The sequence below is a fragment of the Globicephala melas genome, chromosome 1 (assembly GCF_963455315.2).
Source record: "Globicephala melas chromosome 1, mGloMel1.2, whole genome shotgun sequence".
NCBI lineage: Eukaryota > Metazoa > Chordata > Mammalia > Artiodactyla > Delphinidae > Globicephala > Globicephala melas.
This window is the reverse complement of record NC_083314.1, coordinates 90,480,977-90,497,076: the sequence shown is the minus strand read 5'-3', so window position 1 is coordinate 90,497,076 and position 16,100 is coordinate 90,480,977. Positions and strand designations below refer to the sequence as shown.

General features: G+C 45.0%; 1 protein-coding gene across 1 annotated transcript; it reads left to right on the top strand.

The window, feature by feature from the left end:
• Positions 1 to 545: 545 nt before the first annotated feature.
• LOC115859726 (acidic mammalian chitinase-like) lies at positions 546 to 9,435 on the top strand. Its single transcript, XM_060293852.1, is given in 11 exon segments — positions 546 to 742; positions 2,069 to 2,097; positions 2,100 to 2,124; positions 2,621 to 2,779; positions 3,926 to 4,078; positions 4,537 to 4,660; positions 5,510 to 5,695; positions 6,534 to 6,650; positions 7,536 to 7,555; positions 7,557 to 7,675; positions 9,209 to 9,435. Coding segments are annotated over 11 exon segments (1,293 nt in total). The 5' UTR covers positions 546 to 608.
• Positions 9,436 to 16,100: the final 6,665 nt, after the last annotated feature.

Below are 16,100 nucleotides of genomic sequence, written 5' to 3'. Positions count from 1 at the left end.
GGGCATATCTCAATTTTAACACTTGTCTCATTGCATTGAGCTGAGGTTTGGTTGTGTTTACAGGTTTGACTTCCCCACCAGGCTCAGAGTTCTCTGAGGGCAGGGAGTTTGTCTAGTTTTTCTTTTTGTCTTCAGAACTCAGTACTTAATATGAGTTTGTTGAACGAATAACAACATGTGTTCCTGGTTCCTGAACTGCTCACTATCATCTGAGCTTCCAGGTAGCTCACCGAGTGCCTACATTAGCTACTTTCCCTGAAATCATCATGCAGGGGTCCATGTTGGGAAAGGATTTATAGAGCAGAGGGGGTACCAGGCCCCAGCTCCCCTTCTCCATTTACTGCCGAGTGCTGTCTCAGGTCAGCCAGGGAAAGAAAGACCCTGCTACCCTCTGACCAAGATCTCTTTTCTTCTTTAGGGCTGGCCGTCTTCTTGCAGCTGGGTAAGTGCCCCATGTGAAGATGAGGAGTACCAGGGTGCCCTGGGGACAAGGGATATTAGTCAGGGCAGGGGCCACCTCTTATTTCCCTGCCGTTCCAGGCACAGCAACCAAAATTGTCTGTTACTTCACCAATTGGAGCCAGTACCGTCCTGGGATTGCCCACTACATGCCCGAGAATGTGGACCCTTGTCTCTGCACACACATCATCTTTGCTTTCACTGGCATGACCAACAACCAGATGACAACCATTGAGTGGAATGATGAGACCCTCTATGCCAGCATCAATGGCCTCAAGCACTAGTGAGTTCTGGGCTTGGGCTCTGGGCTGGGTTGGAGGTTTTCACATGGGTCTTTCAGAAGTCCTTAGAGACACCAACACCAGAATGCCTCGTCTTTGAGTCCTGTTTGCAATCACTCTCATGCCTCATTGGCAGAGCTATTGGCATCATTCTCCCTAGGAGAGGCAGGTTGCTGTCATTCATCTGGATTATTTTCTCAGCAGATCCTTCGCATTGAATGCTATGTGTCCCATGAGGAGCCATCCACAAGGGATTCATTGTGAATACAGTCCCCTGGAGGTTGCCATGTTGCAGTACAGACCCACACCAACCTATGGGCTAGCTGCCAATTTAACCTGAGATGGTTCTCGTGCCAGTTAAACACTTAGCACATGTGCTGAGTGACTACCAATGAATTGGGTGGGCCAGACATTATGCTAGGTGCTTTTCATTTATTATTTATGTAACCCCCACAACAAACACTAGGAAGTAGGCATGTTAAAGTTTAAAAGATATTTTAAGCTTGAGGAAACTGCACTGTAGAGAGGTTAAAAGCTTTCCCTTGCCCACAGAACTAGTAAGTGGCGGAACTCAGGAATGCCTGATCAGTTTATCAGAGAGGTTAATTGACACTTTGGTCCAGTTGGGAATCCAGTGGGTAGTTTTTAAGATCAAGCTCACAGGACCTGGGTGCCTGCTGGGAGACACCATGGAATAGAAGAGTTAGGTTTAAATCCTGGCTCTGCCAACCTTAGTAGCTGGGTGATCTGGAACAGATTGCTTAAGCTCTCTGAATATCACTTAAAGGGCAAAGTGAGATCAATACTTCCTGCCTATTGGGATTGTGAGGGTGACAGAAGCAATGTATGTAAAGTACCTGGCATTTGGTAGGCACTCAGTAAATGGTAGACACTTCTACTGCCTCTATTCCTTGTTCTTTCCTTTAAGAGTCTCAGACTTTCAGCTTTCTGGCCTAGTGTATCCTGGCAGCTCCAGCCCCTCTACCATCTGTGCTAAGGGACTACTTTTAGGTTCTTCCATCCTCCCTAGGATGCCCTGCCTTGTCTTCCCCTGAAGCTTCCTGTTGAATCAGGATCCACCAGCCCACTGGCAAGGCCAGGAACAGGAACCTGTTCAATGAGCATTTATACTGTGTCCTGGAGGTACGCAGAGTAAGACAGTACTTGGCTCCTACAGAGAGCTCTGCTCCCAGTGTGAGATCAGAGACTGGTAATGGGGTAGGCCTGGCGCTGCTCAGGTGTGGGATACGAGGGTGGAGAGACTGACCAGCAGATGACATCTCCTTGCCTGTGGAATTTTATTTACATTGGGATCTTTCTATCTCCAGCAACAGGGGACTGAAAACCCTGCTATCTGTTGGGGCTGGAACTTTGGAACCCAAGGGTAAGACTTTGCATTCACAGAGGAATCGCTCCCAGATCACTCAGTCTCTTCCAAACTCCAAGGGCTCTGAATTCTCTGAAGTGGGTGGCCTCTGGCTTCAGGTATAAATTTAGATATCCTATAACCTTCTGGTCAGAGCTCTCTTTGAAGTCTGTCCTTCCTTTATCACAGCTCTTACCACCTGCCTATCTACTTATCTATACCTTCCTTTATAGGAGCTCCTCCAGGGCAGAAACTCTATTGTATTCACCACTATATCCCAGCACTACCAAATGTCAAATGAATGTCTGAATAACTGAATATGCATCTGGACAAATAGGAGGCTAAGTGACAAGACAGAGGACCCAGGAGCTTAGGCCACTATTGTTTCCTCCTGTGTCCCCCCACCCCACCCCTACCCCAGCCCCAAGTGCCGCATAATAGAATCCTGCCCTTGAGAGAGTCCACGTTGAAGCCCATCACTGCCACTAAGATCATAATGACTTGCTGACTCCAGATTCTCCAACATGGTGGCCACTGCTGAGAACCACCAGACCTTCATCCAGTCAGCCATATGGTTTCTGAGGAAGTACAACTTCCATGGGCTGGACATTGATTGGGAGTATTCTGGCAACTGTGGCAACCCAGCTGACACCAAGCAGCTCTTCACTGTCCTGTTGAAGATGACTCACATTCCCTGTGTCCAAAGAACATAGGATCTGGTCCACAATGGACTGGGGAGAAGACCACTATATGATGAGGGGTTCTGAGAGAGGCTAAATACACCTGAGGGTGTGAATCTCAGTTCTTCTGGCTCAAATCCTGATTTCTATAGTGTAAGATCAGATTTTTCTTGCAGGGAAAACTTGTAGGGCCAAGTTATAGAGACTACTGTAAGGGAGCATGAAAGTTAATTTATTTACAGTAAGAAATCTGCCAAGGAGTCTGAAACATTCATGTTCTAAGCACAGCTATGGGAAGTCAAATAGTCCCCAAACAGGTGCTTCCTTAGGGGGCAGCATGTAGGGCAAGGTGAGCTAGTTACAGACTGAGATGTTCAATGGCCCCTCACTCTGGTAAGTAAAACCAGATGCTTCCAGCGAAGAGGTACTCCTGCCACCAGGGCCAGACATAAGGTTGTTGGGCCAGAGTGTCCTCTCCCCTGGGCAGCTTGATTGAGCACCAATGATTGCGTCAGTACTCTTATTTCCTCTTCTTCCATGATTGATTTTTCCAATTGTTAGATTTAATCATATATAGTCTGTAGAGCTAAGAGCCATTTTTTTTGGTCCATATATTAGCTTTCTTTTTTTATTTTTCTGCTCTGGACATTATTTGTGACTCTTAGAGGGTCACCAAATTTCCCTCAGTACAAGTTTTGGGGAGACAACTCATTGTTGTTCCCAGAGACCAACAACAGTTCTTTTTGTTTGTTTTGTTTTTTTATTTATTTTTATTTTTGGCTGTGTTGGGTCTTCATTTCTGTGTGAGGGCTTTCTGTAGTTGTGGCAAGTGGGGGCCACTCTTCATTGCGGTGCACGGGCCTCTCACTGTCGCGGCCTCTCTTGTGGCGGAGCACAGGCTCCAGACGCGCAGGCTCAGTAGTTGTGGCTCACAGGCCCAGTTGCTCCGCGGCATGTGGTATCCTCCCAGATCAGGGCTCAAACCCGTGTCCCCTGCATTGGCAGGCAGATTCTCAACCACTGTGCCACCAGGGAAGCCCCCCAACAACAGTTTTTGAAGCAAAGGACTCTAAGCTGAACACTGTTCAGCTTTCTTTGTAAGAATCATGACCTTGTCAAATGTTCATTGGTCCTTGCAGCCTGAGTCCAGTGTCCTCTGTTTCACAGGAAATGTATGAGGCTTTTGAGCACGAAGCCACCGAGAGCAACAAGCCTAGGTTGTTGATTTCTGCTGCTGTGTCAGCTGGCAAAGGTACCATTGAAACTGCCTACCAGATCCCCGAGATATCAAAGTAAGTAAACCCCAAGCCCAGGAGCCCAAGTTCAGAGCTAAGTAACTCTGAGACCTGCCCCATAGATTAGCCAATGCTCAGGTAACTTGGAGAGAGAGGGCTCTGTCCCAAAAGAATAAGATGACCCCAAAGCCTGAGAGAGAGACGTGGGAAGCCAGACAAAATTCTCAATGATAAAAGGCTATTTAGAAAAGGTTAGTTGAGTTTCAAACTTCTACAAGACCTGAAGGTCTGAGTGCAGCCAGATATTGATTATGGGTTGTATGCCTTCTATATATCAATTTTTCAAATAAAGGTGAGAGAGAATGAAATAAAGAACAATAAAGCATATTCCCTCATGATGTAATTACAAACAACACATCCAGTAGGGACTAGGAGCTTTAGGGGGAGTGGGATGGAGACTATGATTTCCTCTGGATCATTTTTCTTCTCTTGTATCCTACCCTCAACAGCCCAAGGTACATGGACCTCATCAACGTGATGACCTATGACCTCAGGGGCTCCTGGGATGGCTTCACAGGAGAGGACAGCCCCCTGCTTGCAGGACCCAATGACAAGGGAGACTACAAATACTTCAGTGTGGTGAGTAAGGATTTGGGACAGCTAATTCTGATGGATATTTTCAAAGCATGTCATGGGATCCCTGGCCAAGGACCAAAAGGGAAGCTGAGGAAGCTTGATGGACAAGATAAAGATGGTGATCTTTTTTAACCCAGTTCATGTTGCCTGCTTCCTTTTTCCGATGATTAATTGTACCCATTCATCTTTCACACCAAAGGAAGCAGAATAGTGGCTTGGGATAATCCCAAACATTGAAAAAATAATTTAACTATCATTGTCATTGATGTTAGGAGCACATTTCATGATCTATCTTGCCCCTAATCTTCCTCACCTCCCTTCCACTTTCTCCCCATCCCATAAGATTTATCTTCTTAACTTGTATGGCATAGGCAGCTGTAATAATAAATCTTAATGATTAGTAGGTGTGTAAGTTGGCTAGATGTGATTTCAGTGTAGAATGCAACCAGAGATATAAAAATTGGCATGGGAAAGTCTCCCAGGAGCATACCCCATGCTCAAACAATTCTGAGCTGCTATATTCCACAAGTTGGGAAAACAAGAGGATGCATAGCTGAACTCCAGTCCCATCCCAAATGCCAAGTCCCGTATGAGGGGAAGGAGGATAGCGAAACATTTTGTTCCCAGTTGACACTGGGCCCTGCTACCTAAGTACTATACCTCTTGACTGACGCTGCCTCTAACACCCAGTTCCAGAAGGAAGGGTAGGTTGGGCTGTGGAAGGGTGAGGACTGCAGGCTATGTCTGAAGTAGCCAGTAAATTGGGTAGAAAACGTTGGCTATTCCACAGGCCTCTGGGCACATCCTCAGCTGCTTTTTAGTACAGTAGTATGTTCCTTACCTTGCCTCTAGGATTATGCAATGAACTACTGGAAGAATCAAGGTGCCCCTGCTGAGGAGCTGATGGTGGGCTTTGGGGCTTATGCCAGTACCTTCACTCTCACTAACCCTGCCAGCCATGGCCTGGATGCTCCCACCTCTGGCCCTGGGACTGCCAGGTCCTACACTCAGGAGGCTGGGAGTCTTGCCTACTTTGAGGTAATGTCCCAGAGGGCCGGAGGAGCAGAGAGATTCACTTTCTGTTCTAAAGGATCATAGATACTTCCAAAGAGAAGGAATTTATACTCTGATTTCTAATACAGGATACCCCATTGTTGCCAGCTCTGAGTGTATGGGGTAGGGAGGGAAGGGTAGAATGAACTATTGATAGAACATCTCAAATTTTAACCTTTTAGAGTAAATGTGCATCTTTCATGCTAGTAGTGGTTAACATTTACTGGGTCCAAATGTATAGCCAGGCTCTGTTCTCAGTGATTTTTATATATCATCCTATTTAACCCTCACAACAGTGAGGTGCTGATTTTATCCTCTTACACAAGAAGACACAGAGGCACAGAGGGATCAAGAAACCTGCTCAGGGTCACAGAACTTGTAAGTGGCAGAGCTAAGATTCAAACTAAAGTTGTCCAGCACCAGAATCTCAGACCCTAAACATTATGTGTTCTCACCCCCTTGTTGGCTCTTGGCTCTTTTTGGCAAAAATTCTTTCAAATAAGAGAAACAGGAAAACTTGTTTCAAAGGGAAACTGGGCCACAAGGCACAAAGAAGCTGACCTGTCCCTTGTCTCACAGATGGGTATTGGCAGACCCAGGACTGGGATTTAGGTCTTGTCTTTCCAGCCTGTGCCCTTTCCACTGTGCCACCCACAAGAGGGAAAGCAGGGGAGCTGGGGTGAAACTGGAACCATGAGCTCTTATTTCCAGCAAAGAGAGATGGGGAGAGGAGTGTATTCCAGAAAATAAAGGGAGGGAGGAGGGAGATGTGAGCCAAACACAGGCAGGTGCATCTGAGCCGTGATTTGTCCTCCTGCCCCAGGTCTGCTCCTTCTTGAAAGGAGCCACCGAGGTGTGGAACGCTCCCCAGAAGGTGCCCTATGCCTACAAGGGGAATCAGTGGATTGGATATGCCAATCCCAAGAGCTTCACCCTCAAGGTAAGGCCCTCCACACCCTTCCTTCTGCACAGTTGGGAGAGGTAGGGAACCTGCCCTCCAAGTGCCTTTGAATTATAAGAAAACACCTAAGAGAGGTAAGGCAAGACCCAGGGTGGCCCTGAGGTCTCAAGGGGGCTGGTGGCCCAGCTGCAGAGCTCGGCGGTTGGAACAACCCCTCTGCTTCCGGGCAGTTGCAGCTGGTTCCTCCCTTCCCTCAGTTCCTGTGCCTTCCCGTCCTCAGCCCCCACGCCCACTCCTGGAGACTCCCTTTTGGCCCCTTTCCCTGCTCTGCTCTGCTCCTGATCCAGCGCTCTGATTCGTGCTTCCTGAATTAGGCACTCTTCCACCCCGAGGGCCATGGTGTAGATCAGTTTCTTCCTCTCCTTTTCTCCTCTCCTGCATACAGTAACTTCATACAGGAGGAATCCACATCAGGAGGCAAGAGATCCTTGGAGCCATTAGGCTTCTGCCCACTGGCCTTTACATGCTCATATCTGGGTGGTTACTATTTACCACCCCCAAAGCCCTTCACCCTATACCTCGCCATCAGAGCCCTGTCTCTCTGCCCAGACACTTGCCAGGTGAAGGGCCCTGTATCTCTTTTGACATCACAACCACCCAAGCTCCAACTCGGACAAGCCTTCTCAGAAGGTGGTTGGTGATAACAGAGAGCAGGGGAGAGACTCATTCTCCCTGACTTGGTAGTCCTAAGATCTCTCCTTGTCTACAAATATGTCCATGACTCCCTCAGAGTCTCTGTGGGAAAGCCACTCTCCCATTCCCTCCTCTCCATGACTGGATCATGGCCTTCCCCGTCATCCTGCTGGAGTCACTCCCTGCACTTGTGCAAGGACATCCCACAGTGCCCCCGATTCTCTCCCACAGGGTGAGTGGCTGCTGAAGAACTAGTTGGGGGTCCATGGTCTGGAACATTGGCTTGGATGACTTCACGGGCACTTTCTGTGGACAAGGCAAATACCCTTTCATGCATGCCCTCAAGTCTGCACTCAGCGTCTCCACTCCCAGTAAGTAGTGAAGCACCACCTACCAGCCACGAGGTAACAAACTAGACATTAAGGAGGAAGAAAAGACTATCCAGAGCTCCTCCCAGTCTGGCCTCAAAGAAAGCCTCCTTCAGATCTTCTACCTGTCCTAGCATGTCCACAGGGAACTGGCATGTGGGACCCAGAAAGAGAGACTCAGGTGGCTGCTAAGGGACAGCCCCTGAGTGAGAGAGAAAGGCCCATCCCTGTTCCCGAGGGCTTTCCTTGTAGAGCTGTTCAAGGAGCTCCTGGAGAACATTCCGGAGCCTGGGTAGAGAGAGGACCACAAATGCCTTGTTCCTGTTCCTGTCTGCCCAGCTCCAGCCTTTAGGAACTTTGTGGAGCAGAGAAGACAAGGCAAGGGAGGGATGGCAAAGTTAGGTGGTGAGGAGAGGGAAGAGAGAAGGAGAACCCTGAAGGGGTCCAGCTGGCCCATTCCCTGAAGTGAGGAGCAGAATTACGATTAGTCTCAGCACACAGCTTTGCCCCAGACCCAAAGGCCTGGGCAAGTGCCGAAAGCACAAGGGGCCAGGAAGACATGTGGACAGCCAGTGCTGACTGCTGGACCATGTCAATTCTGCTGGTTCTTTCAGATTTCAAGTTATCCTCACAGGTGCTCTTGGAGACAGGTGTAGTCTACTTAAACATAAAAACTAGGGAGGGAGAAACAGGGAGGTATTAGTCAAAGGGTGCAAGTTTCAGTTTTACAATATGGATGAATCCTAGAGATCTACTGTACAACATAGTGCCTGTAGTTAAGAATACTATATTGTATACTTAAAAATTTGCTGGAAGGGTAGATCTTGTGTTCTTACCACAAAAAATAATAATAAATAAAGAGGACAGGAGGAGACTTCTGGAGGTGATGGGTATGTTTACGACATTGATTGTGATAATCGCAATGTGCACTTATCTCCAAACCCATCAAGTTTTATGTAAACACTTTGTATGTCAATCATACCTGATAAAGTGGTTTAAAAAAGAAAGACAACAGTGTAGTAGGCATAACACAGGCTCTGAACTCAAGGTAGAACTAGTTTTGAATCTCAGTTCTCACCTTAGCTGACATGAATAAAATAATCTTTAAAATTCTTCCACTTTGTAGGATTTTGGGGGGTTACGGAACATAGTATTTGGACAAGCATTTAGGTGATAAATAACATTACTTTCCTCTTAAAAATAAAATAAAAACAAAGCTAATTATTCTGTAGCACTTACTATTTTATACAGCATACACATGGGAAAATGCTTTATGTAATAATTCTAAGAGATAGTACTAGTATTCCATCATTTAAGGGAGGAAATTGAGGCTCAGAGAAGTTAGTGACTTGTTTGTGGTCACATAGCTCATAGCAGAGCTGGGCTGTGAACTTGGGTATCACTGATTCAGGCCCAGAGCATTTAACCACTGGTTCAGATAAGATGAGGAACCCCCAGTGACACTACAGACACAACACTCATGCTGGGAAAGTAGTCCACCCCAGAACCTATGGGGCCCTTTTCTTACTCTCTCAGGTTGCAGAGTGCCCACCTCTACCATGGGCTCCCACACCAACACTGTGGCTCCCGGGAGTGGCAGCACTGGCGAGAGTGGATTCTGTGCCGGAAAGTCCAACGGTCTCTATCCCAGCCCCACCAGCAAGTGCACCTTCTACAACCGTGTGGATGGATGTACCTACGAGGAGGCTTGTCAGACAGGCCTGGTCTTTGACACCAGCTGCTCTTGCTGTAACTGGATTTAAGCCATCTGCTTGTGGGATCCATTGGGGACTGTAGGACAGAAGGATGATTAAATGGAAGTTTTGCCTCAGACTACCAAGTTGTCTACTTTGATTTGTGAATCTACGTGATACTCCCCTGTGTGTAAAACAGAAGCCTTACCTTCTTGCTTCCCAGAGGTCTCCAGAGGTTGGGGCTGGGAGACAAGGATGGGTAGTATCTGGGACCTCTCTGAGCATTTCCGTGAGAAGTTCTGGTGTTCTGGACTCCTCTTGAGGCAGAAGGGGAAAAGAAATGAGAGGCTCTAGGGTCAAGAGAGATCAAGGGAGATTTGATCTCTCATTTTGTTCTTTCCCACAAATATGCCTCCAAAGTGTCTTGCAGAAGAACCTAGAAAAGTGGTTGGACTCAGAACACAATTTACTGCATCACCTTCAGGAACTCTTCCTTTACCAGGTTAACTCATCTCCCAACTCCAGGGCTAAACAACCCAAGCAAACCATACTTGTTTGAAGACAGAGCATGAGGGCCACCTGTAGGATGGTCCACACACTCCACTTCCACACCTGTGAGGCTAGAAACAAAGACCATCGGCACAATTATCTAACTTAAAACAATATTAGTTCATTTTCATCTTTATTGCCACACTACACCTGAATGTACCCTCAGAGAAGGTACCAAGAAAGTGGAAAGAAAAGGCAGCTTACAGCAGGATGGGAGGTTTCGCTCCTACCATCTCCAGGACAGCATGGCCCCTGCTCTGAAGAAGCTGAGGAAGCGTGCAGCTCACCAAGCAAGGAAGCTTCCACACTAATCAGCTCGTTTAAGAGCTCAGGGAGGACTGGTTCCGGAGATTATGTTATTTTGACAAAACCAATACAAACAACAAGCAGAAGTTAATTTCTTTCCCTCCCATCTCATCAGCTGGAATATGAGCAGAGTTTCTACCCATCTCAGTTTGCCTGAGGTAGTCCTGGTTGTTAACTATTGTCCCAGCTTCCCATTCATTTAGCAATTTTACTGGTTTAAGAATTTTATTAAAAGTTTTTTGTTTTGTTTTGTTTTTTACTAGTTGTATCAAAGTTATCTGGAGTGGATTTGACACACCTCTACTTTATACTACTTCCAATTTCTGCCATGGTCTGTACACAGCATTCTTACTTTAACACATGGTTAAATGTAAATGTTCACTGGTAATAACCCATCTGTCTTTTCCTGATTCTTTTCTGACAAATCTTAAATTATAGCCTCTTGCGACTGCCTGCAGATGCTCACTGAGAAACGGACGTGTGCTTGGATGGAAGTGGCTAAGGACAGCTATCTCCTCTTGGTCTGCAAGGCTTATGGGGGAGGTATTGACACTGCTGCTCCTTGGTGGGCCACCTACTCTTTTGTGGCCTGAACCACGGCCTGCAAGAATCACAAAGTCATCAGGCCACCAAGGGTGGGATCAGTGGGAAATGTGGGAAAATATAGGTTAGAATTATGTGTAATATGAACAGGGAAAGAGAAACCAAGCAATCGGACCATTGAACTTATAAAGAGTAGTCTGAATGCTCTTGCTACAGGGTTTGTCATTTATTGTGTGGCATAAATCTACAACCACTTATTTTATTGTCTGACAACACTTTCTATTTTTCAAGTAAATGCTTTTGTCAGCAATAAGCTATATACAATTAAAATGACTATATAATGAAAAATTAAGTACTGAATTTCCATTTTCCAAGAAAGTTGAGCTGAATGTATAACTTGCATTAGATGTTAGTTGACATTCACTATCTACCATGGGGCTGTTGGGTATTGCATGAAAACCAGAGGTCACAAATCTGCTGAGCAAGCATCAGCATCTATGTCTAAATTACTAACTATTTTAAGGGAATTTTACTTAAAGATGCTGATTTAACAAAGGTAGTTGCAAAAGGTGTTTTATATCACTTGGTGAAACATAAATTTCATTTAGGCAGATATTAGAATAGATGTGCCAAGTTCATTTCTCTCTTTTTCTAATCTGTGTGTGTGTGTGTGTGTGTGTGCACGCACACATATTTATAAAAGTGAAGCTCTGTTTGCTTCACAAGCTTTTAAGTAATGCCAAATTTATATCGCTGTCATCAGGTGCTTTAAATAGAAAGTCACATAAGATAATTCTAGTAATAGTTGAATTTTTTTCACTCAGTTCATGAAATCAAAGTAAAGTTTTTGGCGGTTCATTTCATCAAAGGTGAAACATCTGACATTATTGTAAATGTTGCTGTAAATTCGGTTAAAAATTTCAACATTGAAAGTTATTTTTGCAATGATAATGTTTGTGGTGATGAATTTAAATATCAATGGAACACAACATTATGTAAAAAAATATTCTTTCTAAATTAAAAAACCTACAGAGCAGAAATATGCTGGGAATTAGCTGTAGGTCACAAGTCACTCATTAATGTGTTAAAAAAAAGTGACATTCTATCATTCAAAATAAAAGTTGTAAAATTTTCAAATATTTTTATATACCTAGAGTAACTGATCTATAATTTTTGGACAATGCTGACGCTGAGTACAAGAAAATATACATCAATGTGTCAGTACAAGTTTCCTCTCTTTGCTGCCTATTGTCTGTTGGATTTTAGAAATGTTTGGACCATTGAAGAATTATGTCTTAATTCAAAGTGTTCCACAGTGGTACTGAACTTTTAAAAAAAATTTTAGATATCTTCTATGTTTTGATTGCATTTTATTCCAAAACGATTATAAATATTTTATCAAAGTATTCAATGAAGAAACTCTAAAGCACTTTAACTTTTGAAGTTTTAATAAGTTAATATTATTTAAAAAATGAATTTTGCAAATAGGAAGACTCTGAAAGAGGCATCTAACAAATTAAATGAGAAGTGAACAAATTAAATGAGAAGTGCTCAAATGTATATGACATACAGTTTTGAAATTTTAAAACTGCATTTTCAAATATTTCAATTTGTAGGAAGAATATTTTGATTGAGCCACTGTTTTTAGCTACAATTTTTAATTGGATATATTTATTGCTATATTAGATTAGAAAGAAACTGAAGAGGCATACAATCTTGCAGCATCTAAATTTGGGGAAACATTCAAAGGAGTAATGAAGATATTTGTTGAAGAAAGCTTCTCTGGATGGAAGCAAAAAGATAACATCTGTGAAAATATTTGAGTTAAAATATTTAAACATTTTAATAGAAAAAAGTAGAATTGAGAATATCCCCGATTTAGCAGAATTTCCTCTGAGCATCTGTAGAGAGAGTTTTTCTCAATTAAAAACTGTCTGGCCTACAAAGAAAAATCAACAGAAGTTTTATGGACTGAATTGTGTCCCTCTAAAATGCATACGTTGAAGTGCTAACCCTGAGTACGTCAGAATGTGACTGTATTTGGAGACAGGGCCTTTAAGAAGGTAACTGAGGTAAAATGAGGTCATTAGGGTAGCCCCTAATTCAGTATGATTGGTGTCCTTATAAGAAGAGAAGATTAGGATACAGACACACGCGCGCGCGCACACACACACACACACACACACACACACATGCACGCACACACACAAACAGAGGGAAGACTGTGTAAAGACACATGGAAATGATGGACATCTACAAGCCACAGAGAGAGGCCTCAGAAGAAGCCAACCCAGCAGACACCTTGATCTCAGATTTCCAGCCTCTAGAACTGTGAGGAAATAAATTTCTGTTCTTTTATGGCAGCCCTACCAAAGTAACACCAAAGGTATCAGCATCTTTGAAATGATTAACCATGAAAAGCAATTTTGAAGATTTCAGGCAACATTATAAAAAAAATTTTAAATAGTAAAACCACATTGAAAAACCTTTATTCTTCAGAAAAATGCCAGTGACATCTTACTAGAAATATGGCTAAGAAATTGATTGAAGTTTGTGAATATGGAGCAAGAGTAATCATTCAGAATTTAAAATTTTGATTTACTGGGCATATATATATTTACTTTTTAGAAAAATAATTTTTTGAAAAAAATTTTAACAGAACTATTTGGTAAGTCCATTTGTATAACATAACATCAATCAAAAATAAACATTTCAAAAATTACATATTTCTAATGCCCCTTTCACTCAAACGTGTCTGGGTTTGGATGATAAATTATGTGAAAGGACTCAGAATTGTTGATCAGATATTCCATTATATACTGAATGTACTCATACATCCGCAGAAAAGAAGACCCCAGATTTGCACAAAGTGCTGACCCAGCCATTTTGTAAACTAACTACAAAGAGAAAACTTGAACTTAACTTGAACTTATTTCAGAACCATTACAACATCTCTGGCCCAGGGTTTCCCCATCTCCCTGTGATCCCTCTGGCTTGCACTTTAGCCGTTTGCACATGTGTCTGGATTGCTGTCTTTATCCTGGGAGTCCACACACCCTCATGGCTCCTTATCTCATTGTCCTGGCTCTGCCAAGAAGGAAGTCACCCTCCATATGCCCTCAGTCCTCGCTCCAAGTTCCTTCCTGCTGCTTTATTTATTTAACCAACATTTATGTAGCACGCTATGAACAGCCCTGTCCTCAGCACTCTAATGAACATCCACTCACTGGATTTTCATTAGGACACCCCTGTGGTAGTCATGGTGATTATTCCCACTTTACAGGACGCCTGCACAGAGAGGCTGAGAGACTTGCCTAAGGTCAAAGGGCTGGAAAATGCATTTCAAAGCTGGTAGTGTGGCTTCCGTCTTAACCCACACTCCGTGCTGCCCTCTGGCCCATCCACACCCGAAGGCCACTCCTCATTTACAGCCCGGGCTCCAGTCTCTGGATCATACTCAGAACTGAGGGGAAAGTGAAGTGGAGCGGGTCAGGGGGCAGTACCCAGTGTTTTAGGACCCGCTCCTCTGACTTCAGCACACCCCATCCAGGAATCTGAGTCATGCTGCCCCTGACTGTCTCATCGCCCTCCCGGCGGGGCAGGGACCTCGAAGGGGGAGCGGGGTGGTTGGAGTATGCTGGCAGGTGGTGACCCAATCAGCGGGGCTGTCCTTGAGCCATCTCGCTAGGAACCACCAGCATCCTCATCACTTGCACGGAGTGATCCGCCCCGCTTGCGGGGCCGAGACAGCGACTGTCCCTCTTTTCCCTCCCGCGGGGGCACTAGATCCCAGCCAGAGCAACCCCAAGCCGCTTCCCCCGGCAAGCGCACTTGCTGGCCCCTCGGCACTCTGTCCCCTCTTCTACCCGCGTCCCCTCCCCCTATCTTCCACGCCCCCTCCCCCCTCCTTCGCGAGGGTTGTCGAGCTCAGAGCAGAAGTTAAGGGCAGAGGAGCCAGAATCTCTTAGGGTGATGAAGAGAGCCGGTTTGCTGTCACGGCTGGACTGGACGGGAAGCCACAGGGAGGAGTGAGCCCAATGAGGAAATCCCCATCCCTGTTCCTCGAAGGAGACAATTGAAGGTCAAGTGACAGCGCGCTGGAGGTGTCAGTGACCTACACCTCCTGCACTTCACAATTCTCGCGGCTACCTGCGCCCTTCATCCACACCCACAGGCTGTGTGATCCATTGCTAAAGATTGACTTTTTTTTTTTTTTTCAGAACCTCTGTAGGGGCGTCCTGAGTTGGCTTGAGCTGTCAAGGCCAGAATCCAAGGCTGGATTCTTGGCTGGAAGGAGCAGTCCATGTTGGGTTCTGCCCCGGGAAAATCGTGAGGGAAGTGAGGACCCTCTCAAGCGCAGGCCGCCTGGACTCCTAAGGCCGCTTGGCCCTGGCTGCGGGACTTCCCTTCCCACCAGCCGACCTGGGCCACCACAGTCTAGCCAGGAGCGGTGGCCACCATTCCCAGCAACAAGGAGCAGGTGGGCCACGCCCTGGGTCTTTAAAACCTCCTGGCTGGAAGCTCTGAGAGCCCAGATGGGAGGCAGGCAAGTCTGTGGGACCAGACCTTGCTCGTTATTCCTACACATCGACGCTCACCTGCTCCACTCTTGTCCTGCTGTCTCTAGTTCCTCACGCCATCACCATTTTTTTTTCTCAAACATCACTATCAGAGCTATCATTTGGATCTGACAGGTTGCTCTTCCATCAGCTGCAGCATTTTGCAAAACATGTTCTAAATAACACCAGCATTTTGCAAGCTGGTAATAAATGAAACACATTTGGGAAATGTATCCTATATGCATACTATGTGTGGGCCACAAATTTGATTCTACATTTCAGGTAGCCAGTAAAAAATAGGAAAAGAAATTAGTTACACAATATATAATATCCAGAAGATCAGAGCAAACCAACAGGACAGATCCAACTAGTTTAGATTCTAAGAAGAGAAATAAACTTCTCCCCAGGATTTTCCTAAAGAGAACACTGTATAATGTGAGGGTGAACATCCTCCCAGTACACACAAGGCATATTTTACAAATGGATGCTCCCTATAGCATCCCTCAAAAGAAAGGGAGGTCCTAAGTCCAAAATGCATGTCAATCAAAGCAAAACTCTGGGGAGCCTATAATATAAGAGCCAAATCTGAGTTCTCTGCTGGGCTCTCTGGAGCTGGGCTGTCCAAAACAGTAGCCACTAGTCACAGGCAGCTACTGAGCACTTGAAACATGGCTCATCCAAACTGAAATGCATATTTAAGTATGAAATACACACCAGCTTTTGAAGACTCACTAAAGGGAAAAAAAGTAAAATATCTCAATAACTTTTATATTAATT